A 27,542-nucleotide genomic window follows, 5' to 3' on the forward strand; every position below is an offset into this window, starting at 1 on the left:
TAGGTCGGTTTATGGCTCTGGTAGAGGATGTCACATGTACCCTCCTGAATCAAAGATGTTGGTATGCTGGCCGGGTGTCGGTGCTGCAGGCAGCAACCTCCCTACTTGTAATGAATCCTGCAACATGGAAGAGAAGGACATCTATGGTTATGGTAAGTTCTTACACAACTATTCTTTCCCTTCCTATTGACAATGATATTCCTTTGGTTTCCACCTTTTTCAAATTCAGCTTTGAGATTGGAACCCATTTTGTACACAAATGTGGGTTCATTGCCAACAATTTCCTGAAGCTGTAGATTACCTCTAATAATAATCCAATTCTTGCCTGTCATATCTCTAATTGTCCTCGAATAGGGACTGTACTGAACAAATAGGGCTCTCTCAAATTTATTGTGATTCTCTTCCTTCCATAGTTCTAAAGTACTTTCACCCAACAGAGGTTTATATTTTAACCTCCATTGTGACTTTACATAGCTACAAGTGTCTTGAACCAAAGACAATGGATAACCCCAGTGTAAAAACATTTGCCCTATAAGAATTTCCTTACAAGCCTCCTCAAAATGAGATTTCATCCTAGCTTCCCCTTATACATTGCCCTTTTAAAATGCTCTTCTTTGACTGTAAGGATGACAACTAGACAAGTGTAAACAATTACTGAAAGATGGTTTTCTAAAACATTTTGACTTAAAACCATTAGCAATGAGCACCTTTATCATGTAAATAGACGCAACGACAATAACGGTTTGTACAGGCACTCTCTCAACTGCCCAAGCTTTTGTAACTTTAATTTTTCATTTTTAGAACATATTCAAGGGGATGCCGCGGTGGTACGGCGGTAGCGTTGTTACCTCACAAGAGGTTCTCCCGTTCGATTTTCGGCTGGGCTTGGGAGTGCCTTCTGTGTGGAGTCTGCATGTCCTCCCCGCAGTAGGGTAGCGTTCGAAAGACATGTGTGCGTAAATGGGCGTGCCTTCGTTGAAGATTGGGCATCGAGCTGGCACCTTGGCGTTTCATAAAAATCTACTGCCAATCATTAGCGGACCGGAGTTCCGCTGTGGCGACCCCTTACTGGGAAAAGCCGAAAGACAAACAACAGAACATATTCAAGGGGATCCAAGAGGAGATCACTTGAAAAACAAGTTAGAAGAAAGAGAAACCATTTGGCAAGTTAAGTTAAATGCACAGACTTTCCCTGGCATCAATGATACAATTTCACTAGCCATTTCTAAACAAAAGATTGATGCAGCTTTTATAGTTGGACTTTTCCTTTTTAAGTTATTGTAGAGCTGCATGTATATATAAACAGACATGTTTTTTAGGTTGTTTTTAACCTGGAAGAGGGCTTTTTATTGTGAACAGTTAACAGGGTTTGGTTTCTTTAATTTTTCTATATTCTCCTTTTTTCATTTTTCCTTTCCTTGTCTTATCTTCATTACATCTTCAAGATTATCTCTACTAAACATATTGTATGAACAACAATCAAATGTTACTACCTGCTATACTTTTAATCGTATGTCTAAACCACTATGCTTATGCAAATATCTTATGCAATCATATGTTATTGTCTGCTATATTTTTATAACTGAATGTGTATCTATCTTGTGTGTGGTATGTTAGCAATTGTACTGGAGCTTTTTTCCCTGGACCTCTGCTGAAAATGGACAGCTCTGTCTAGTCGGACCTTCCCAGTAAACAAATGTAAAATAAATACATAAAATCTTAGATAATTAAGGGCTTTGCCAAGTATTATATAAGGAAGTCCCTCTTGTTAGAAATTAATTCTGATGAAGTCCTGGTTTCAGTGGGATGAAAGTGCTCAATTTTCATCTTTTAACCTACGGTTGTTTTAATAAAATTGTTTGTTGGGTCTTAACGTGCTTTTGGAGTCAGTGTCCATCTCTACAATACATTTTAGTGATTGCTGTTTAATATTTTATCGTACACCACTTCTGTTTTTATTTTGAAAGTATTAAAAGTGCATTCTGTTTGCTGATAGTGTTGCTTGCTTGCTTTAGGAAAGTTTTATTATGGTCATTATCACAATAGCAAATTGTGTTGGCTTTGTATGCCTTACTTAAAGGAATGCTGCATGAATCTGCAGGATAATTGTTTGCTAAAAAATCCAAGTTATTGAAGACCATTTTTAAGGGAAGACTGGTGGTGGTGGGGGACTCTCATAATTATAAGAGCACTTATCACAATTAAAATTTATTTTTATACGTTTGGTTTTCAGTTGATAGTAGATTATATATGACTTTAGGCTGTGGCAAAGTATAGTTTAGGAACAATATGCTAACAGAAATTAGAAGAGGAAAGAGCGAATTTAGTATTTGAATGCAAAGGCTTGGAATTTGTGGGGTGAGCATTACCAAAAAATAGATTCAGTGCAGTCTGAAGGCATATTGAAAAGTTACTAAAATGGTAAGCAGGTCAAGAATGTAATTGGGAGTCTGTTTTAAGAGTGGAGAGATGGCTAGTGGGATAAATAGTTATCAAATGCCTGGCTTGTGGTTAGAATTTGATTGCATAGTTTTGGAAGTGGTTGGGAAGACCATCTTGTATTTCAGGGTTTTCACTGCCCTAATTAATAATGGGGCTATAAAGCAAAGCATTTGAAGCTATAGCCCTCAGAAATGCATCTAAATCTGAAGAGGGTTTTACCTGTATCCTCTCTCCAACACCCTCACCACTGCATGCATTTGTCATATACACTGTACTCTGAAGTCAGACGAAAGCTTTGATCTAGAAGGATCCATTAAAACCAGAGTAACTGTTCGCTTTATGGCTTAAAATTGCAGAGGCTGTTGGTAGTATAAAGTTTCTAGCAACATGCTCATTTCATTTATTTGTTTTGGAATAATTGCTTGTAGAAAAGGTAGCTGTTTTTGTAAACTGTAAAGGTTGATGATTAATTTTTGTAATTTCTAAGCAGTATTTTTGTGTTTAGATCAGAGAAAGGGGTGCACAGAAAAAGATGCTTTGGAAATGGAATGCGAGATACTACGACGTGATATAGGGAGAGAACAAGGAGAAAGCATCCTGATAGGCCGTAAGGTCAGCAGTCTAACCCCCTTGACCTCACACCCAGCATCTGCTACAGTGTTCCCTGCTAATGGTAAGTATGATCCAGGACAGGGCCCCAGTTAAGGTGCTATGCACTGGACACCTAATTTGCGTGTAGGAGGAAGCCTGGCATGTTGCAGAATATTTGACAAAAAAAAAAAAAACTACAGACCAGAAGACATTTATATTTATAAGACAATGCTTTTTGTTATAAGCAGGTTAACAGTACTATCAGAGAAACAAAAACAATAGAGTTGCCTCCATTGTTTAGGGGATGAGAGGCATTTTTACATGGAGTAGGAATTGTGCCTCCATAGTCTGTTGAAAACTGTCTATGGATAGAAGAGGATCCAATGATTCTTTCACTTATCACTGGAAATTTCCCTTAGTTTTAATTTTCTGCATCCTTCAGTTTGACACTTATTTCCTGGAAGGTGCTATACTCTTACATTGCAAATTCCCTGTATGCACATGCTGTGATAGGTTCACCCACCTCTTTAGCCCACCAGCTTTTTCTACATCTCCTACAGTTCAGATCTTGGTCCTATTCATGTTAGTGAAATTCTGTATTTGATCACTAGAAGCAAATTTACAAAGATCCTGTTTCGATTAAATTACCAGTCAAAACAATCTCCCTTATTGCCTGTACTCACAGCTAGGAAAACAACACAAGATACTATAGTACGTACCATCAGTTCAAACCTGCCACTTGCAGGTGTCTGAATGAGCACCACATGGTTCAATTTCTTTCTAGTAAAATAACAGGGATTGATAGTTTCCCAGCTGTGATCAGTGGAAAGATCAATGCTCATTCTCAGGCTTCTGCTGAGATGTCATCACAGGGGCAAAGGTTTAGAAGGTAGTTGGCAGCATGGTCCAATTTGGAAGTCTCTCTGTTAGTCACCTTCCCTGCAGATTCTAAGCTTATCCCTGACTAGTTGAGTCAAGACTATGTCCATCTTCTACATTGGCAGATGAGGGCCTGGAGGAGATGCACTGCCAGCTGCTATCCTGGTGTATGTATACTGAGGTGTAGGTGTCACCCTGCCTCTAATGGTTGTCTAGAGTTTGCCACTGACTGACTTGATAGCAGTTTCTACAGTTGTACTGGCTCAAATTGGGGTGCTCAGTGCTAAGGACTTTCTTTCCATGATCTCTGTCCTGGCCTAGTAGGATTCTTTTCCCCAGATTGAGGTTGTCGTCTTGGTTCTGTGCCAGAGTTATGGACAGAAGTCATTGCCAGGCCTCTTTTAAGCATTTCTTTGAATGCTGTCCTTAACAAATGTGCTCCTTAGTGCTTGGTCCCAGCTGCCCATCATCCTGCATGCACCTGTCTCATGCTTGCCCCTGTGGCTTTGTTTCCAATATTGGGAAGCTATACTCTCATTCAAGTTCTTGGGAAGAGCTGTGTCAAGACGCCATATTCTGAGGTGGCTGAGGACAGTTGACCTCCTCCACACTGCAGTCTCCACTGTCAATGCCATATCTTTGATAGTAGTCCTTTGAGGCTTAAGTGGTCCCTTATTTATTGGCCCTTAGACCCCCCTCCTCAAAATGCCTGTTTATTTTGAAGGAGGGAAGAATGAGGAGCTAGTTTTCTTCTTCCCCATCATGTTTGGTGAGTAATTAGTCCGTTTTAGCAAACTGCAAGCGACCGGATTCTGCTGCTGCTGCTGCCCCAGAGAAAGCAGAACTTTAGCATAACTGTCCGGTAACAAACAGCATGCATCTGTAGTCTAGGCTTGCATTCATCTTCCATTGGGGGGGGGGGGGGGGCTAAATATAAAAAAAAATGACTTGAGCATTCATGAGACTGCATTATCAAATCTGATTCTATATCAGTCAGGTGTAATTTATAAAGGCACAGGCCTCTAATACATCTGGAAAAGCTGTGACAAATCTGTCTTGCAAAGAGAGTAACGTACAAAGTTATAGCCTTAATCTGAAAACAAACCATAAAAACTCCACAAAAGCAAAACTGATAAAATATTATTTTATTATAAAATAAATTGATGATTCCATCCTGTAATCTTATCCACTCTGACATCCTAATCCCTTTAAAGACAATTTCCAATATTTCAAAACATTTAAAAGCCTATATTCTTACCAGTTTGTTGTCAAAGTTAAAAACCTTTATCTGACCCTTGAGTATGACTCCATTATCTGTCTGATTGGATGGAATAAAAATCAAGCCATATCTTAATAGCAATATCTTACAGTGATAGCACCAGGACAGACACCTAAGAATGTACTTTTGACTGGGAATATTCCTTTGCATTTCCATTCTCCCTTTTTTCTTCATCTGCAATATTTTACTGCTGTTTGAATATATGGCATCTTAACTTCCTTTTTCTTGTGCTTCTATATAGCTTTAAGTTCATCTCTATGAAGGCTCAACTTACCCAGTTAAAACTGGCTGTTAATTCAACCCCCCCAAATAAATTAAAAGCATAAAGCATTTCTTGCAGACATGGGGGGAGACCCCCACAAACCTTGATATGTACAAGCTCCACAGTCATATAAATGTGAAGAAATGAGAAATATCCCAAAAAGTTGATCTTTGCTGCCACACACAAACTGCACTGGTAGTGCTGTTTCCATAGAAAATCAATCGGGAGGCTCAACATCAGAGTTGTACTTGACCAAATGGAAGCTCTTCCAGATGGAACTTGAAGTACAGAGAAGTCTTTCCCTAGCTATAATTGCACCTGCTCATTCTTGGAAATATTGTCCTCTAGAAACATCAGTGACTGTGAGTGTCACTGTACCAACTGATAGTTGCTGTAATTCAGATTTCCAAGCATCAGGTTCTGGAACTGTTCAAAATATATGCTGCCAAGATGCATGTGTTCCTTAGTCATACCCCCTCACATATCACACAACCAACATTCAGCTTGTGGATCATTCTCTGTAGCTTTGCTGGGGTAGAAAATAGTTGTGCAAATATGCCTATGCAGACATTCTGAATTCCTTGGATTTCAGTGCATATCTCTGCAGTTTGATATAATGTTCCCTAGGTTGTATCATGCAAAATCTTTCACTGTCTGCTGCCCAACTTTGCTTCATTTGCAGCCACTAATGTTATCTTTTAACTTCAAGGATTTATATGCTCTATTAACTAACCCTTTAGCCATCTGTAATTCTACTTCACTCACCTTTTGCTTCTATGTCAAGTAAGGTGAACTCCATGTGAAGTAGCAGAAACTTATAATCCATGCAGTACTAGCCACTGAACCCCTGTCAGACTTTCCTAGCAAACAAAGATTAAGTAAATAAGTTAAATATGGAACTCCCAGAGCACAACTTTCATAGCAAACTCCAGTTTATCTCAGGAACCCTAAGCTCATCGCACACCACCCCAAACATTTCGTCATCATACTTTAACTGATTTTAGACAGTGGGTTAGAGCATATCCTATGAATGAATGATGTACAGCAGCAAAGGTTGCATTAAAAATTAGAGTTTATACTCTGATCTTAATGCAATCAATCCAGCTTCTAAACTCCCCACTCAGTCCAAATTCGCCTGTCTATCCTCCCTCATAATGTTTAACCATTATGTGAAGGGACACCTGAATGTGTAATCAAGTTATTCAAATTTGACTCCGGTTTTCATAATTGTTTTCATAATTGTTATCCCTTGTTTTATGGTCCCATATCTTAAATGATCGTTTCCAACAACTTCTTTTTTTGGCTTTTCCCAGTTAGGGGTCGTCACAGCAGATCACCTGTCTGCTCATAATTGGCAGTGGAGTTTTATGGTGTCGAGTTGTCAGCCTGGAGCCCAACCTTCCACAAAAGGCGCACACCCGCACTCATGATTAGGGCCAATTTAGAGTGCCCAATCTACCTACAGCATGTCTTTTGGGATGTGGGAGATAACTGGAGCACCCGGAGGAAACCCACGTGACCACAGGGAGGACTTGTAGACTCCGCACAGAAGGAAGACCAGCCGAGGATGGAACCGGAGAACTTCTTGCTGTGAGGGACAGCGCTAATCGCTGCGCCACTGCGGCCACCCAAATGATCTTTTCCAACTACTCCCCTCAAATGTTTGATTTGTGTTGCATATACTCTAAGTCCATGGATGAAGTTAAAAGTACTGATGCAAGCTTCAAAATGAGACCTTTCCCATTATCTTGCCATGCTCCCTTACCAAAGGTATTCATATGCATCTGAAAAATCATAATGTTTGTGATATAATGAAAGAAAATGTTACATCTCTGCAGCTGTTCAAGCTTGAAAACAATACCTTAATGATCATGTTGCAGTTTGTTGTTTTTGGTTAATAATTTTCATGAGAAATAAAACTATGTAGGCATATGTGCCACAAAGTTTTCCTGGCATCAAGTTGCCAGTATTGATGCCAGCTTCCAAATGATGCCTTCTCCATCTGCTTGCTATAGTCAGTTACACAGGCATTCATCAAAATATAATTTTCATAAATTAAGTGATTAGTATGCGATTGTATGTCTACAGTTGATGCATATTGAAATTAATCATAGTTGTCCTGAAAAACACATAAGCTGTTAAGTAATCAAAATGGACTGTTTCTTAACTTCCTGTTGGCAGTTGAAAATAAACTGCAAGTTTGGTGGTGGTTCACCTAATTCTGTCGAATGTGTACTTCACTGGAATATCTTGCATGTTGCCGTCACCCCAGCACAGATATTTCTCAAGATGATCCAAGTTCATTTGTCATTGAGGTGAACCTCATTAGTTGCAAATGGGTATCACTTCTGCAGAGATGCAGTCATGTTTCTTTCATAGCCGTGTCAATCCATGCATGAAGCTGTTACATAATCTCCAGACCTTGTGCGCTCTTTGTTAATTTGCCTCCATTACTTGCAAGGTATGATGTTTGACTATGTGAAATGATAGAGATCATTATGGCAGCATTATGTCCAAAATTGTCTTCATATAGCACTTCAGCTCTCTAAGGAGATGTGTGATAACATCTTTGCCTATGATGTGCAGCAATAGGCAGTAGGCCATCCTACTGCAGATTTCTTCTGGAGATCCTCTTGTCCTGCATGCTGGATGTAAGGAAGCTCAAGTTGTGTACACTGAGACTTTAGGGGTTGCATGGCTGGATGGCTATGGTCTCACACTCTTGACTCTTTGTTGCCCTTCTGTGGAAACATAAGTGCTTAGCTATATCTGCGTGATGATAAAACAAAAATGCAGACATGTTAGTGCTAATGTTCAGTATACCTATAGGTGTATTACAGGGATAATTACACTTGTAATGTATTACCTTCTTTATGCATGGTGAATTATTGCTACTTACTCAAAACGAGTTTACCCATTTGAATGTCATTGGGTCTGTATCCTCCCCAACACACGCATGCAATCTTAGAAGCATAGTAGGAAAATTACACCATGCGACTTGAGCATTTTGGCTCTGAACTGATTTGTCTCAGTAGTGCTATTGCACAGCCAAGAATGCATCATGTATGGTATAGATTGATAGGTGCATTATGAAGGTAAAGTAATAGCAAGCCATGTGCAGCTGTAGTCTCAAAAATAAATGAATAAAAAGGCAGCAGAAATACAACTACTCCACTAACTTAGCCAAGATAGATAGGGGATGTTCTTGCAAACTGTGGGCATCAAGTACCCTGTATCTATGCTGACTACCAACTCTGACTGCTCAGAGCAGAACTAACATAAGCAGTCATCCAAAATCAGCTTTTGCCTTACCTCTGTTTTCTCCATTTACTTGTGGTCTTTCAGAATAGTAAACGTCACCATGGCAATTGCACATTTCACAGTGGCATTTAAAGAGCATTGTGGCTGTGAACCAACTGGCCTTAGGCAATGTTGCTGTTGGGTATCCAAGAGTGCAGCACACGTTGCAAATGGATAGCTGTATTGTAAAGGCAAAGTGACAAGCCATGTGCAGCTAGTGACTGCATGTAAAAAATAAAGTAGAACTACCACTATCCACTGACATACCTATGGCCAGTAGTGAACTTTTTTGCTTCTCATCCAGTTTTTGCATCTATCTTTACAACCACTTCCTGGAGAAGAAGGGGTACAACACTCAAAATAGCATATGGGCTGAGAACCTTGTTCTTTTATAACTCACATGAAGGTGAAGTCCTATGTCTTTGTAGAACTCCAGCTAGTTTGCAGGAGTAATGTAGCCATTACGGGAAGGCAGTTGATAATACTTAATTTACCGGAACTGAATGCATTCGCTAAGGCCATGTTTCACAAGAACCACAACATGCATAGTTAGCAGTTGTGACCTTTCTGTATACTGGATCCTCAGCTGAATGGCTATGTCCATCCCATTCATGTAACTCTTGGACATATTTACACTGTTAAACAAGGGCTTGCTGCCGTTGTTCCATTATGTTTTCACCTACGGGCAGTGTTGACCAGCAAAGTAGTGTCACTGTTTCTGACCGCAGAAATACAGGATTGTGATCCTTCCATTCAGTAGCAATGAGCTGTTCACTCTGCAGCTTCATGTCATAACAATGACATCTTTTGTCTAAGTCCTCCTCTCTGTTGGTGCTCACTGCAGGCCATGTTGTTTGTGAGGGCAGGACAGATGTAATAACATAATAGTATAATAATTTCTAACTTTTCAAAGTAAATCTGCTGCTGCTTCCCAGTCATGTCCTCCCGTTAAGTCTTTGTCCCCCCAGTATGCCAGGTTGACTTGTGTTTGCTCTTCCATTCTGCCAATTGTTACCTGAAATTCATGGATGTAGCCATTGTGAACACCTGCAAGCATCAACACATTTATACTGTATTTCTAATGCTTACCAGGTATGTACTGCTTTAACCCCAGCCATTGTCTCATCAATATGTACGTTATGATGCATAAAGGATGTCATCCAGTATGGGGGTGCTCATGGAGTAGCTTGTCATGCTTCCTGAAGTCAGGTAGAGAGTTTAAATGGCGGTTATTGCAATGAAAATGCTGCTGTATTATTTTCAGACTGCTCCCTTGGATGTTCATGGCTATGGTGAGCTGGCCATACAAGTTGTATATTTCCACATACTGCCTGTATTGTAGAACAGAAGCAACAATCATATGTACATCAAAGTATGCACAGACATCTACAGCACATACATGAGTCCAGTGCAGAACAGTCTTCTGTGCCACAGCCTACTTAATGCAGCATGCCAGTCGGGTTCACTGGCAGTTTTGACTGTAGAGCTCCTCTGAGAGCATCACATTTGTGAAGTACAGCTCTCTTTTGGGGACCAAGACTGATCACAGGGTTGAAAGGCCCCACAAAACCATCAGTTCATAGATGACCGCCAGCTCTTTATCCCATCTTTTTATGTACTGTCCATGTTTTATGTACAGTACTGGACAAACTGTTAGTTTCCCATTGTACTATGGAGTCCAAGTCAGTATCTTCATAGAAGAAGTAGGTGTTTCTGGATTTATTAATTTTAAGAACTGGCATGATGTTTGCTCTACTGTTGAAGGATACAATAGGAGAGTCTCAATTTATCAGAAAAACATAGCAGTCAATGAATACTGATAGTAAGACCTGCAGTTAACACAGGTAAGTAACATTAAGTAACTAGCATTATAAAACTAATGGGCACCCACAACATGGTGTATAGACTTCTGTGACTGCATGAAAATCAAATACATAGCAGAGCAATAAACAAAACTAGCTTTGCAACATGTTTCCATACTGATATACTGTCGTACTTATAGATATTCGATGTATATATTTTTAAATGTGTGTATATGTATAGTATATAGTACACAATATGTATAAATACTTGTCATTGATTAGTACAACAAAAATCAAATCCAGTACCAAAAACACTGATACTGTCAAACTCTGAAATGAAAGAACCACTTAATGTGCAAGGTTGCTTTTGTCTGGTTTATTTGTATGTTTGTCTAAAATATTATACAAGTGTATGAAATATAAGATTGGAATGTTAACTGACAAAATGAATTTCCATAGATCAGCTTGTATCAACAGAATCCTTGGTCGCAAAAAAGAGAAAATAAAAACATCAAATCAAGTATATTTACTTTGGTTCTGTCCATATACTGGAAAAGGATTGGACTGGTTGCTGAAGATGTTTTTCACATTTCAGTAACAAGATCTTTCACTAGCTCAAGGTCTTCCCCTTATCTGTAACTTACCAATATAACTTTGCTTCTTGCTGGTTTCTCCAGATCTCATTACAGCCATCAGCAATTTGACATATTGGTCTAGCTAGAGCAAGCTCAGCAGGTTTTCGCTCCCTTTTTGGATTAGGTAAGGGTTTAGTACTTCACTATTTTCATATATAACCAGGTCTGACAAAATATTGGTTGCTGCCATTTGTTTTCTTTTCTTTTCTGTACTTTAGTTCAAAGCTTCTCTTGCCTCTCAAGCCCATCCCTTTCCCCATCAATGTATTTTACTAAATAATTTCTAACTTCTAAATTCCTTCCTTTCTCCTAATATTGTGCTTTTTATACTTCATGACTACGATATATTGCAAACTGTACTGTTTCTTCAGGAAAAGAAATCTAAGGAACAAGACCTTTGGTTTCCGTCAGTGTGGCCACAAGATACTGCCCCAAGACCTGCACAAACTGTAATATCTTGGGGTAGGTCATTTGGACTCCAATTGCTCAGTTTTTTAGTTTAAGAACCTGGACTAGCACAACAAACTAGTTATCAAAGATTTGTTGACAGGTGTAAGCCTGTTGAAAACAAAGGAAAGGACAGTGCCTGCTCAGAGAGAGCGAGTGAAGAGCCTAAAAGATTAGAGGAGTCTTATTTCTGTCCTAAAAAAGTTACTTCCAGTTAAGATGCCAAGAATAATGGTTTTGTTTTCTCAACCAGAACCTTTAAGTATGGCCACTCCTTTTCTCCCAGCATCTCCTGCCGGACAAGAATGTGTGAGCCCAACTGACTCTGCTCTGAGGAGAAACTTCCTGTCCTCCCCAGAGCAGGAGTTGTTAAGGTTCCTGCCATCTCATCCTACTTCAGCAGCTTCCTTTCATTCTTCCAGGTCACTCTGGGTTGTAACACAACCTAACTAGGACTAATGACAGTATTCTTCAAAGTTAACTTCATGTCTATGCTCTCTGCTACCTCTTTGTACAGGGTAGTGTGAGAAGAAACCTAAGTCCCTTTTATTTTTGTTTCCTACCACAGTCCCAGTTCTGGCACTGGGAATATTGGAACCAGGAACAGATCTCAAGCTAATATTGCTGGCACCCTTAGATTTGTCTTTGTGTTGGTGCCATCTGTGGAGAGATCAGTGCTGACATTGTTGATGCTAATCATCACTAGGCCTGACAGGATTGGCTCCAAAGGCTGTACTTCAACTTTGACATTATCTGGTTAGTTGGTTTCAAACCTTTCAGCATTCAGTTCTTTGGTGCCAAAGCCCACTGTGGTGGTTTCAGCATTATCAGTGCTTATGGTAGGTACAGGCAGCCTTCCCAATGCATTATCTGCACGAATACAGTCTGTGCTAATGGTTTCAGCCCCTGCCACCTTGGCAGGTTATTCAGCATGGAGATCTCAGATCTTTCAACTGGAACAATCACATGCTGCAAACGATGTTCATTATACCTATCACTGCTGCAGCAGCCTAAGCTTATATGGGTTATATTCTTAGGATATAACAATTGACCAGCTTCCACAGCTTCTGGGCACCTTCATATGCCTAAACCATTAACTTGAGCTCAGCTGGCTAAAACACAGGTATGGCTACCAAGCTATTCAGAGCTTTCCTGCCACTGAAGAGAATGCTGTCTTATCTGTAGTCCCCTGCTGCTAGGAAAAAAATCTGCTTCATGTGGTTTCTCAAGTCACAAACTTTAGTGTGTTTATGACTCTCTGGATAGTTCCAGTAGCCACTGTCCTGGATGCAGCATGTTGAGGGGTTTAGCTGAGTTCTTGGAACCTCGGAGGAGATGTAAAAAAAAATGACATTTTAAATTCTCCTTGAGAGAGAGATTTAGTTTCCGGTCCCTGTACTGCAGAAGTTAGCAAAAAATGTGATGCAGTAGGTAAGCTGGTTCAGGGAGCCTGCCATATTTTCAGGCCCCCTTTTCTAAATTTTCAAAGGGATTTTCTGCTCCATCTGAATTTGGCAAGAAACAAAATAGTCTCAGCAGAATGCTGGTAAGCATACTTAAGAAAACAGTAGCAGGGGAGATGCCAGAAAGGAAGGGAGGGACCCCACACACAAATAGTCAAATAAGGCAGAAAGGCAATATAAGGGACCTTTTCCCCCACCCGCTCTGGCCCTCCCTCATCACTTCCAGAAAGTCTAAATTTCCATTTCACTCTTTCTGTCTGGGAGCAGATTGTTTGAAACAAATGTGTAACGAGGCTAATTCATTGAGTTTACAGGTGTCAGTGGGAAGAAATTCCTCCTTACCAAACCCTTCTGTTTCCTCTTATCCTGCAGCACATGCTTTCTCAAGGGTTAATAAAAAAAAACAGTTTACCTTTCCCAATTGCTAAAAGGTTTCCAAGAATCCTATTAAAGGCAAAGAAAGAAAATGTCTCTAGACTAGTTCTGGATCTTTCTTTCCTTAACCAGTATATGATAGTGGCCAAGTTCAAAATGCTTTAACTTCGCAACCTGTTAATCCTTCTTCCTTAGAGTTTTTTGGTAACCTTATATTTAAAAGATACTTATCCCATTCTTATTCATTCAGATTTCAAAACATCTATAGATTTGGTGCATCTGGATCACATCCGTTCTCTGCTTTATTTACTGCTCCAAGAGTGTTAACAAAGTGCTCAACTGCTGACCTAGATCATTGCAGGCTACAAGGGTATCCATATCCAACGTGTTAGAAATTTCTCACTTGGGAAGAGATTGCCTACACAGGATAATATTCCAAGAGAACATTCAGAATTCTCTCTTGACTCCATCACACAGGATAGTGTTTCTGCGATGTCTTCTAGTTACCTCCATACAAGGAGATTCTTTTCCAAAGAAATAATAGGTCTACATTTGTATCTATTCCAGAGGTTTTCCACTGAGATTTTAGTTACTGTGAGGAACTATTTCAGAATTCTGGGTTTCATGGCATCTGATTCTCATGATACCTTTTGCAAGACTCCACATGTGGAACATACAGTAGTATCTGTAGTCTCTTTGGTCCAAGCACCAATAACCCTTTACCTTTTCAAATCCCAGTTCTGAGATTTGTGAGAAGGGGAATTACTTGGTGGAGGCATCAAATATCCCTGAATCAAGTTCTGATTTCATGCTTGATAGTAGGTGGTCACCACTGATGCTTCAGGCTTTGCTTGGAGCATTATCAAGGAGCATAAAAGTGCAAGGTATCTTGGGGGATCAAAGACAGATCAAAGCACATCAACATCAAATATATGCTTGCTCTTTTCAAGGCCCTCAAATCTCTGAATCACCTTTGGTCCCCAGGACCACTTCAAGTAATGATAGACTACCACAATGATGTGGTACATAAGAAAGGGTGAACCAGATCTTGCCCGTTTTGCAGACTAGCCATGCTAGCTGGGGGATGTAGCTTTACAGCACAGTCCACTCTACAGGTATCCTACATTCCATCAAAGCAAAACTGTGTGGCAGATAAGCTGATCATCACAGATGGAAACTAGATCAGGGGATCTTCCAATATTTCATCCATCTGTGGGGAATTACTTAGACCTTTTTGTCTCCATGCTAAACAATCATGTGGATACATTTCTGCTCTAGAACTCCATGTAGGAAGGCCCGGAAGACTGATGCCTTTTCTTTTCTTTGGAGAGGAATGCTGCTGTATGCTTTTTCACCCTTTCACTTGATATATCTATGGTACTTCTGAAGATACAGAAAGAATTCCTCAAAATCATTGTGATGACTCCCTACTGGCCCAGGCAACAGTGGTTCTCCCTGCTTTTGGGAATGGCCAGAGGCAGTTAAAACATGCTTCCTCACAGACTGTATCTAGTCACACAAGAGCAGGGGGAGTTGATACAGCCCACCCCCGAATATCATCAATTGACTGCCTGGATGATGGGTCTTAATACCTTTTAGGCCTCTATTTACTGAATGTGCAGCAGGTACTAACATAGACAAGAAAACCTGCTGCTAGAAAATCATAATTAAGCAAATAGAAAAGGTTTTCTAGTTGTTACCAACAAAATAACTAACACTTATTCAGGGCTAGTGTTTTTTCTGGTTTTGCAATATTAGTTACTTTCCAATGCCCTATCTTACTCCTCAATCAAGATTCATTTGTCTGCCATTTCATCATGTCTGCCCATGAATCTTTCTCATAAGAGTCCTCCAAAAAAAGTGATTCCTCCTTGGGATATTAATTTTGTGTTAGAAAATAGATGTTAGGTTATTTTGTGCGCAATGGCAGCTAGCCTAGTACTTACCTATGAACCTACAAGCTAACACTTGTTCCATTTGAACTAGCTGATCCAGATGTCTTGAGGATAACATGGAAAATAGTTCAAATTGTTCTGACCTCTTCAAGAAGAGTATCTGAGTTGCAAGCTCTTATGGTGGGTCAGCTTCTATTCATTTTCCACAGAGATCAGGTTTCCTTGAAAACTAATCTTCCTCTTATGCTTTACGTTGTATTCTAGTTTAAGTCAAACTGCCCATCTCCCTTTGTTCTTTTCTGAAAACAAAAATGAGGAAAAAAGGACAATTCATTCCTTGGCTGTGCATAGACAACTCTGGTTCTATCTTAACAGAACAAAATCTTTTAAAAACGTATCAGTAGTTAATTTATTGTGAAGGTAAGAAATGACAACCCATGTCAAAACAGACCATTTCCAAGTAGCTGTCTTAAGCGTATTACCTTTTGTTATTCTCGCCACAGCCAAACTATTTCAAGCAGGTTTGAGGTGCACTCTACCAGGACCTTGGCTTCATCTATGTTTTTTTTTGTAAAGGATTGGACTGGAAATATTCTAGAAATAGCAACTTGGACATCTGCATAGACTTTTACAAAGCAATACAAGCTAGATTTATTGGCCAGATCTAGGTCAGCCTTTACTAGGACTAGTTTTCGGGGGCTCCTGGACCCTTCCCTTCCACCTCTGTGATGCTCTAAGCTATGGTAATAGACCAGTATAGCTTAGGCTAGTGCAGCAGGGATCAATATGATGTAGATAGTTACAGTAACAGTCATTGTTGAAATGATTACTGCTGAAGTAGACACTCCCTCAATCCTCCTTGTTTTTTTTTGTGTGTTTTTTATGCTAGGGTGTGGGCATTTGTTCGTAGCAATATCTCCTCAGGACTTGGCTTTCCCCTCTGCTGGGATGAAAGCTCTGAAGGGCTTGGCAACAAACCTGTCTTAGTTTAACTTGTCTTGAGATGTGCCACTGTTTGAGCTTGTGGAAAGTTCTGTGAAGTTTTGGAAGCTGACTGGCTGTTATATCCTTATTTAGGTATAACCCATATAGTTTAAGCTACTGCAGCAGTGATCATTTAAACATTTACTGTTATGGTAAGCTTATGCCGCGGTGGTGTAGCGGTAGCATTGTCACCTCACAGCAAAAGGTTCTCTCGTTCGATTCTCTGCTGGAGTGCCTTCTGTGTGGAGTCTGCATGTCCTCCCCGTGGTCGAGTGGCGTTCGAAAGACGTGTGAATGGGCGTGCCTTCATTGAAGGTTGGGCGTTGAGCTGGCACCTCGGCACTGTAAAAATCTACTGCCAATCATTAGCAGACCAGAGTTCCACTGTGGCGACCCCTAACCGGGAAAAGCCGAAAGAAGAACAGCTGTTATGGTAAGTTTACTTACAGAGCTGTATTCTCCCTCCCATAAACTGTTCAAACAGCTAATTTGGCCAGTACTTCCTTGCTCAGCTGCTGAAGACATCAGTGTTGTTTTTAATTAGCTTATTTGCTAATTAATTAGAATTAGCAGCTCATTTTTGCTAATTAGAATTAGCTGTCTGACATCTAATTAGAATTAGCAAACATTGAAACTTAATAGGCTAATTAGATTTTTAATTATCAACCTACTGCCAACTGTCTTAACTTTCAGCTTGTCAATCCAAGTGTTCAACTTGAAAACAATGTAGTCAATGTCAAATCATAAAAGTTAAACAGCATCTCTAAGCACATGTTTAGCTAAATCAGTTGCACAGTAAAACATATTTAAAACCATAAAATAGTAAAATCATCAAATGGTAATGTTCAACTGGTCTCTGTTGCACTTGGCAATGACAAGCAACTCCAGTAAGCAGTGTAGTTAGCACCATTGAAAACCCTCTCAGCGTTTGCTGGTATGCAGTGGTACTTGAGATGCAACTTGTATAAGGTTGGAAACATTCTTTGTACACAGTGTCACTCCAGCAGAATATCGGCTTCAAGCTGCTGCATGGTGATGACAAATATGATCCCAATTTTGATTCAGTGCTGTTTGTTGATGTGCTGTTTTCCATCATGTATGAAAACAGAATGTCCAGCTGTGAAGCTGATAGTTGTTGCTTTGGTATTGGTGCATGAGTGACTTCTGCAGTTAGTTGATGTTTATATGATTGACTTAGTACTTGCATCTCAGTCAGTAATGCCTGTTGTGCTGTGTTGCTGTCAGCTGGATCTGTTGTCCACCACAGTTTGAAATGTGGATCTACAACTGTGGTGATCAGGCAATATCCCTGGTGAAACAGATGATCACATATGTTGCTCAATGATGCCAAGAGCCCAGACTTGACTGATGTACAATGCTGTAGTTCAACTTTCTGTACATTTTTCTTCAAGCCAACTATTGTCGGTAGAATCTGACTACTCATCACAACTTCAGATTGCAGGCAAACAGCAGCCACTTCAAATGGTGTCGCTGCTCCATTTCTCATAGTATATTAATGTCATTTGGTGTGAGTAATTCTGGATGGCAGAAAATCACAAACTCACTGAAGGGTTTCCTTCATGTTATGATTCATTCTTAATTGCCAAAAAACATTGACAGTTTACTGTTCCATCTTGTACTGTTAGAGGATGGAATTCAGATCGATGTATCTTGCCTCCGACAACTCCGTAGCTCGGCATGACTTACCGAGAGCTGACATGACACTATTATATTTGGCCAGGACATTGTTTATCTTTGGTGAGGCTTGAGAGAGTCCGGAGTGAACTAACAACTGCAGAGTGTGTGCCATACACGCATCATGTACAGGTGCTGGACTGCTACCCTCTTCAAGTTGTTCCCAATCAATTGGAACTTGTTCCACCTTTTCTCCTGCTTCATCTTTATCACCTTCCTCCTCTTCATCTGCATCTATCACATCAACAGGCTTCAGGCATGCCTTCACCATGTTGGCAACATTATCTGTGACTATTCCAACAACTGTCTGACTTGTGAATTGTTTCATAACAGATTGATAAACTATGGAAATGTTTTCTGTTGTATCTGGACCCGTAAGTCTCTTCATGCTCACCAGTCATGTTTCCATCTTCCTGGTTGTGTATGAATGAAGATACATTATATATAATACATTTTCAGGGTCTGCGTATTAGTTTCCCCTGAAGTGTTTGCCAGTGCTCTGTACAGACTCGGACACCTTGAGTGAAATTTTTCCTGTAAAAGCACAATTGAAATTTCTCCAATACCTAGTTGCACACAGGACAACTAGTCTGCAGTGATGAGCACTGTCCACATGGTTGCAAACCAGATACTCCTGACAGTGATTGATATTCTCACTTCAGCTGTTTAATCAATAAAAAGGGTCTGTTGCCATGGATATGAACTTTCCTACTATCTCCGTTACCGGCTTGATGGATATGGGCATCCTGAGGCAGTGTAGAAATTGCCTCATGTTTACTGACAACCAGTTAATTCTCAAACAGATATGGTTTGTGAGAGATGTTTGACTTTAAGGGCAGATCCTGCCTCTTAAACCTGGTCAATTTCTTTGAAACAGTCACCAAGGCCATTGACGAGGGGAAGGTGGTCCACACAGCCTATCTGGACCTCGCAAAAGCCTTCGATACAATACCCCACTCTGGCATTATAGATAAGCTCACCAGCTTAAATATAAACCCCTATGTCACTAGATGGGTTGCAAACTGGCTCAAGGACAGAACCCACATGGTTAGAATTGCTGGAGCCATGTCAGACTCCAAACCAGTTACAAGTGGCATCCCACAAGGCTCAGTCCTGGGACCTCTCTTGTTCGGTATATATTTCTCGGCGGTACAGGCCAACACGGAAGGACTGTGGCTGACCAAGTTCGCAGATGACTGCAAACTGGGCGCCATAATCACCTCTCCAGCCGACACAAGCATCCTCCAAAAGGGCCTCAGAAACAGACAACTGGTGCCAGAGCCATGGCCTCAAGCTAAATGCCAAAAAGTGTATAGTCATCCCCTTTGGCAAAAACAAAGTGCCCACAAATTGCCACATAGGTGGTAATCCATTAAGTACAGAAGAAGTCATTAGGGACCCAAGTTGATAGCAATCTCTCATTTGACAACCACGTGGCCAAAGTGGTTAGAAAAACATTTTATATAGCCCACCTAATCATGAAGGGATTCACATCTAGATCAGGGGAGGTCATCGTGCCTCTTTACTCATCCCTCATCAGACCCATAATTGAGTACAATGCCCCTTTTGGGATGTACCTTACCAGACACCTGCAGCAACTGGAAAGACCCCAAAAGTACCTCACCAAGAGGATCAAAGGGCTCAAACAGATGCCATATGCTGCCCGGTTAAAGAAACTCCAGCTCTACTCAGTGGCATACCGCCTGCTCAGAGGCGATCTGTGCCTGTCGTCTAAAGCTATGTCCAACCCGGAATTAATGGACATGCTGCACTTCAGAAAATCCAAATCCCATCGAGCTACGCATTCGAGAGACTTGAACCTCAGCACTGAAATAAATAGGACATGCTGGAGGGACAGATTCATAACCCAGAGGCTCCCTTCACTCTGGAATAAAATCCCAGTCCAGGTTAGGCAGAGTCCCACATTGACTCTCTTCAAGAGGAATCTTGATGAGTGGATGGGAGATCGTAGATTTACCCCGGCTATCACTTCTGTGTCACTGTTAGACAGAGGCACAGTATACTAACCTCAAAAAAAGGCATAGCAAAATTAATTTAAAATGGGTGGCGAAAGCCAAACACACTCTGGCTAGGCTTATAAATGCCCTAGGGCAGATAGCCTAGTATGAACCTATGAACCTATGTAGTTACACAGTGTCACTGGAGGCAAAGCTCTCACATAAAAGTAATCCTAATGTCAACAAGTTTGTCAGTAGTACACACACTGCACCCATCATGCACAATTCATAGCAGATGCATAAACCCACATATGCCGAGGCACTTACATGTAACCTTTCTAAACCTCAGAGACCTAGACAAAGTACGTATAACAAATTCCCTCAGCAGCCCAAAATTCACTCTTTCAAAACAATACCCACATCAACACGTAGAGCTACATCTCATGGAGCCTCTGCCTCTAAGCCCATAAAGCAGGCCACCATACAATCCAACATTCTAGTCATTGGAGAACTCAATTCCCTGGTATGTCAGACCACAAAATGGTTCATTCGAAGTAAAAATAAAACGTGGACCCCAGCTATACCTGGGATACTCAAGAACTGTTCTAAGGCTAACCTCCTGCTATTAAGTGAGAACCTGCCAAACTTTCAAGCCCGCACAAACCCTGAGACCACTGCTGCCTATGCAGAACTGTTCATAGAAACCCTGTACAAGCATGTTAATAACTGCAAAGAGGCAGCTGTACCCACCAGTAAAGAAGTACAGAACCAACTAAAAAAAACAAGCCGCCATGGTGGAATCACAAAAGCAATAGGCTGTATAACAAGAGGAAGAAATCCATGGCAACAATTAGGAGGTGCAGCACCCAGCAGGACAAAAGCACTCTCATCAAACTAAACAAGCAACTCGGAGGACAAATAAAGTCTACCAAAGCCAAATTTGAGGTAAGTTTGTCCTCCCAGGCCAAGGACAACCACAAAGCATTTTTTAACTATGTCCACAACCTCAAAGGCAGTACACAATTGTGTGCAGAGTTCGTTGTGAATGGAACCAGCTATACCTAGCCAGAAGATATAGCAAACCTCCTGGCTGATAAATTCAGCCCCATCTTTGCCCCCCTCTCTCCCCCTCAACCTTTCCTCAGGAAATATCAAATACAACTCCCCCTACTTATCACTAGGGAACAGGTCCTTAATGCTCTAAGACCAAGAACACTGTATTAATGGGCCCAGACAATATCCCAAGATGCCTTTTAAATAGTATGAAACATGACCTATCAGGGCCTCTGGCATTACTATTTTACTGCAGCCTACAAACAGGCTTCATGCCTCATGAATGGAGAAAGGCAACAGTCATCTCTTTGCACAAAAGTGGGCCATCTACAGACCCTAGAATCTGCATACCCATAAGTCTCACTAGTCTTGTATGTAAAGCCATGGAAAGAATTATCATGGAGCTGATCAGCAGAGATATAGTAAACCTCCAGACACTGGACCCAACCCAGTTTGGTTTCATCAAGGGCAGATCATGCCTACTCAACTGGTGGATGACTTTGAGAAGGTCACCAGAGTAATGTTTGAGGGAAAAATCGTTCATACTGCCTATCTTGACCTGCCCAAGGCATTTGACACAATACCCCACTCGGGCATTCTTGACAAACTCAAGAGGTTAGGTACAAACCCGCATGTCACCCGCTGGATAGCCAACTGGCTCAAAGGCAGGACCCAGGAAGTTAGAGTTGGGGAGTCCACCTCTACAAAGAGGCCAGTCACAAGTGGAGTCCCTCCAGGATCAATCCTTGGACCGCTCCTTTTTGGCATTTACTCCTCAGAAGTCAAGGCCAATGTCCATGGTCTCTGGCTGATTAAATTTGCAGATTGCAAATTAAGAGGTGTCATTGAATCTCACACTGACATAAATGTTCTCCAGGAGGCGCTGACACAGACAAACAACTGGTGTCAGAGTCGTGGACTAAAACTAAATTCCAAGAAACCCATAATGGTATCCTTTGAGAAGTCATCCATCCCTGGTAACTATCATATTGACAACACACCCCTTAGGGTTGACCCAGTAGGCAGGGACTTGGGAACATACACAGATAGTAATTTAGCCTTTGACCATCGTGTGTCTACTGTGGTGAGGAAATCATTCTATGTTGCACAACTTATAAACCAAGGTATGGCATCAAAGTCCAAGGAAGTCATTGTTCCACTGTATTCAGCATCCATCAGACCTATCATTGAATGCAATGCCCCCTTTGGTATGTACCTAACCAGGCATATCCAACAACTGGAACGTCCACAGAAGTTCCTCACTAAAAGAATACAGGGTATAAGAAAAATGTCTTATGCAGACCGCCTCAAAGCTCTATCCTATATATAGTTTCCTACAGGCTTTTGAGGGGAGATCTATGCGTGGCAGACAGGGCATTGTCAGACCCCACTGTAATGGACCCTCCTGCATATCCACAAAACAAACAGCACCAGCATTACCTGTTCTAAAGACTTAAACCTTGCCTGTGATATAAATAGGACCTGCTGGCGAGATAGGTGCGTCTCCCAGAAACTACCCCATCTGTGGAACAGGCTCCCTATCCCAATTCAAGTGCAACTTGAACAATTGGATGGGAAACTGGAAATTCATCCCTGGCTTGGCATCTGTCTCAAGTAACCTGTAAATGGTTCATCACCCAGGCCCATGGTTACACTTACCAAGGGTATCAGAACTTGTCAAGAGATTTGGACTGCATGGCTAGGTTTAACAGGGCCCCTTGTGGTCATTAGCCTAATAAACATCTATGAACCTATATCAGCTTGGACACAGCAATACTGCGAATCATTGGTCAACTCAGTTGTTTTTATCACGTTTGCACTGATTGTCAACTTGCATGGTAAACTGTGCTCTGGTTGGCCATTCGATGGTTGTACAACACATTAGAAAACAAAATCCTACTTTTTCGACCATACTCAAATGAGCATATCTAGCATGAGAAATCTGATGAAAGCATCATTGACTCTTTTGATCGAAATGCTTTTTGACGACGGACAGAAATATTTAGTCAGAGAACAAATACCATCCAGATCCTGTTGTGGGTTCTTCCTTTTCATGTTTCTTTCTGCCTCATAAGTGCTGTATTTGCAGAGATCACACAGCTTTGAGTGACTTGCACTATTAGAAGTCGCTCTTGGCTTCCAGTCGCCAGTAATTCTTTTCTTGCAGGCCTTACACACTCCAGAAGTTCATGTTTTATTATTGTTTATAACAGTTTGAAATCAGTGAAAAAAGTTGCAACATTATCCAGTATTTCTTGAGCAAAGCCTGCCATGTTACAATCAAACTAAACGGTAAACAAGAACTGGAAGATGGAAGTTGCTTGCGGTGTAGGTAACTAGGTAAAGTGTGATTCGGAACTGAAACTTGAATGGGTTGCTGCTACGGTAAGACAGTAAGTTGCTACACTATTAGATTACTACATTTCGATCACTTGTAAATACATAAACTTATGCAATTTTATTTTGATTGTAAAATATGTCTAAGCTTCTAATTAAGACATTTTAGTTAGAATTAGTTCAAAACACCTAATTAGAATGGCACAGTGGTGCAGCGGTAGCGTTGTCACCTCACAGCAAGATGTTCTCCGGTTCGATTCTGGGCTGGGGTGCCTCGCACATTGGTGCATCGGTGGAACAAAGGTGGATTTGTGGTATTTGAATGAGTCCCCAGTTGAATAATCACTTACCTGCATGTCAAGATAGCCAAGCCATCCAGGTGATTAGCTGGCATTCTGATGGGAACTGTTCATTTTCAGTTCAAACCATTACCCTTTGGTCTTAGCAACTTGGACTGTATCAATGAAGAATCTGTCTCCCACAATACTATTCTTGGTACCACCCACCCAGGACTAAAACTTGTGTATCAGGAGATTAAGCCTGGAAAAAAAATTCAGGTACCCATTCTTGCAAAAGCACCCCCCACCCCAGCTAAAACAAGAAACCTTATCCTGTACCAGGACTCCTAGTACACGCATTCCATTAGTCCTACTACTCAAACTAGGAACCACCTGCAAGAAGTTTAACCATTTATCGAGCTACAACATTACAGAAATAACTACTGCAGTGACTGGTAATGGAGTGGAAATGAACCCACTGTATAGATAGACCTTCTCAAATATTGAGAAAATGGGGTAATCACAACTGTTACTTTTCATATTCAGCGTGCCTCTGCAGTGGATAGAAGCAACATGTCTGTACAAATCCCAATTAAATTTCCTGAGGGATGCAAGAAGGGCTCGGGGTTCTGAAGCTCTGCCTTTCCAAAGGGCTGTCTTAGGCAGAAGTCCAAGTTTCTGTGCTTAGTAAGTATGTACACAGGTCAAGTAAGATGTCAAGTACAGACGATTCATTTTCAGAGAGAAAGCAATGGATGCAACCACCCCTTTCAAGAGAGAACCTTCCAACCACACTGATGAAAGGCCTACTGTGTACGAGTGATCCATTACTACACCCTATTAACCTGAAGGGAAGTTGGTCCATCTGTTAATGCCAATGAAACCGATGAGGTAAACTTACAACACTCTGGGAGTGAAGAAAGAAACTGACTGGATCTCTAAAATTCGTCCTCTAATACCATTGTACTTTCTGGAAGGTCAAACAAGGGTGTCTGCACGTCACGTAAGGACTTGCAGTTCTGAAATTTGCACATCAGTAGCAATGACGATCAGAAACATTTAAGATCTAGCAAACCTGCTGATTCAAATGGAGGAAAGCAACCGCATATCAATTGCAAAATATATTACATGGTGGGGGATTGCAGGGCTGAGAATTCTGTTTAGAAAATAGCATCTTCAAATGCACAGAGCTGTTTCATTGAAAGAATAGTACTTCAGTAAAGAAGTTGGTGTTACAACTGTAATAAATAGTACAGGTCTGTCAATTTTAAAATGGATGCATTTTTAAACGCATTTTATAGAATTTAGCAAATTAACTCTGAAGAGACAAAGCTGTACCACCAAAGTAATAGAATTTGTGATGCAAGATAGTTGAACTACAATTCTTTCCACCAAGCCATGGAAGGCTGAAAAGTGAGTAGAATTGTGTGCCAGAATAACTAAGGTAACAATTAAGTAGACGTTTATAATATGACCAGTAATCTTGGACAAAAAAAAAACACTGAAGGGAGATCAGGTATTTCTCAGCTCCATTGGAAGGATTTTTTTTTTTTCACACAGCTGGATCAGCATGTACTGGTAGAACCTAGCAGTTCAGCCAAAAAGTTATCTTTCCACACCAGCTGAGTTTGTAGAAACTGTGCCAAAATAGTCTCTGGTGACAACTAGACTGAAACCAGGCCAGTTAATAAGTACTACTGTTTTTTTTTTTTTTTTTCTTGGTCTGGGTGAAGCTTTATGAAAAGGCAGGGAATCAGTGGGAGCCTTCCCTCCCAGTTTACAGAAAAGGTGTCAACAGCCTCCTTGCATTGCTTGAGAGAGCAAAACTAACATCTTTCAGGTGACTAAATTAGTTAAGTGATTCAGAGACCTCCTCTTAGGCCTGAAGTAGATTTAATCCAAAACTGCGTACATCAGTCCTGAAAACAAGATTGTTATTAAACTTAAGATACTTAAAGAACCCATTTCAGCCATTGTACATGGTTAAAAAATCCAAAATATGAAAAGTACGTTAAGTATTAAAATCTTTGATCTTATCTGATTGTCACTCCACTGCTCCTGTTCCTGCTGCTTACCTGCGCCCATGGCCTACTACAAAATGAGCTCCACCCTCTGTTTGCTCAGTTCTCTCAGAACCTTAGTGAATGGCGGCTGCTGCTAACCCCCTTTGATGATCCCTTGATTTCTTCTGCTGAAGTGATTTCAAGGAAGTCTCTTATAGCACACATTTTCAAAAACAATTAGTACTGCATTAGCCTTCTTTTGTCCCTTATGAACAAAAAAGCAATGAGGTCAGGGGTGTTGCACAGTATCTCCGAGTGGTAAATATGATAGTAGAAACCTGATTGCTGCCACTGATGTCACATCCAGGAGGACATCTATAACTATTCTGGGCAGAACTTGGGTGAATCATGGTTCACATTTATGGACTGTGGAAAATTATTTCAATTTGTAACATGCTGCTCCAGTTAGTTTACTTAACACAGTACCAACTTGCAGGCAACTACTCTTTCAAGAGAAGAGAGTAGTGACAATAAGAACTAGAAACAGCACCTTCATGCACAAAATGCAAAAGTCAACCAGGTTCAGCAGGCAAGATCTGCCCTTGACGTGTCCAAACTGGGTGGGGTCAAGTGCTTGGAGAGTGCCTATGTCCTTGTTTATGAGGTCCATATTAATATGCCCCATGGCTTTACAGATCAGACTTGTCAAGCTAATGGGGTGATAGTTTCCAGGGTCAGTAGTGGCACCATGTTTGTGCAAGGTGATGACAATGGCATTTCTCCACTCTGCTGGAATGAAGCCTGTACTTAGGCTGTGGTCAAATAGGGTGCTCAGTGGTGAGGCTAGTTCTTGCTGGAGATGGTGCAGAATACAGCCTGGGAAACTGTCAGGTTCCATGGAAGCTGTGTTCTTTGCCTTGGATAGGGTCTTTAACACTTGATCTATGGAGATGTGAGGTGCGGGGCAAGTATTGGGGGATGTTGAATGGGCATGGGGGGAAGTTTGCACTGAACCTGTCTTCTAGCAGGTTGGCTAAGTCAAAAGGATCAGTTTAAGTGGTACCATTAAGAATTAATTTAGAACAAACCTGGGCTTTGCCATGGAGGTTTTTGACGTAACTGAAAAAGGGTTTGTGATTACCCTTTGTTTCAGAGGCTAATTTTGATTCATAATTGGCTTTGAAGGTTTTCACTAGTGATATAATTTGCTTGTTGAGGCAAAGGAGTGAGTTTTTCCAACTGGGAATTTGTGCCTTTTTTGCCCTTGGACAACAGTTTCTTCTTTTTGTTGTAAAGCCTGCTGATAGAGGATACCCACCAGATGGGTTTGTTTATCTTTGAGCAGGTTTTATTTCTGTTGTGCATGGCTGAGTCCATGCATTGGTGTACTGTTCAGCATAGTTGTTTGCATTCTGTGAGGGGGATGGTGGTGTGAATCTACTGATACCCTCCCTTAGAAGCGTGTAGTCAGCTTTTGAGAAGTTTTTTAGCCTGGTTACGGCCAAGGGTGGTGGTGGATGGGATATGAACTTCGAACGAGACAGACCGGTGATCTGATCACACCAGGGAAGAACTTACTATGGGGTTGGTACAGCAGTCGTCCATGTTGGTGAAAACCAAGTCCAAAATGTTATCTCCACTTGTGTCTGATGAGACAAGTTGGTCTAATGTGTTAGAATTGATGAAGAATTGATGACTGGATGGCGCAGTGGTGCAAGCGGTAGTGTTGTCGCCTCACAGCAAGAGGTTCTCCGGTTCGATTCTCGGCTGGGGTGCCTTCTGTGTGGAGTCTGCATGTCCTCCTTGCGTTTATGTGGGTTTCCTCTGGGTACTCCGGTTTCCTCTGACATTACAAAGACATGCA

General features: G+C 41.0%; 1 protein-coding gene across 1 annotated transcript in view; it reads left to right on the plus strand.

Moving 5' to 3' along the window:
* Positions 1-27,542, plus strand: part of ESPL1 (extra spindle pole bodies like 1, separase) — a 2,570,648-nt gene that overhangs the window by 1,691,801 nt on the left and 851,305 nt on the right. The window contains exon 20 of the mRNA XM_044083892.1: positions 2,948-3,115. Coding sequence (XP_043939827.1) covers positions 2,948-3,115 — 168 coding nt within the window. The remainder of the gene's footprint in view (positions 1-2,947; positions 3,116-27,542) is intronic.

Source organism: Protopterus annectens, chromosome 9.part0 (genome assembly GCF_019279795.1).
Source record: "Protopterus annectens isolate FY-2018-M chromosome 9.part0, PAN1.0, whole genome shotgun sequence".
Classification (NCBI taxonomy): domain Eukaryota; kingdom Metazoa; phylum Chordata; order Ceratodontiformes; family Protopteridae; genus Protopterus; species Protopterus annectens.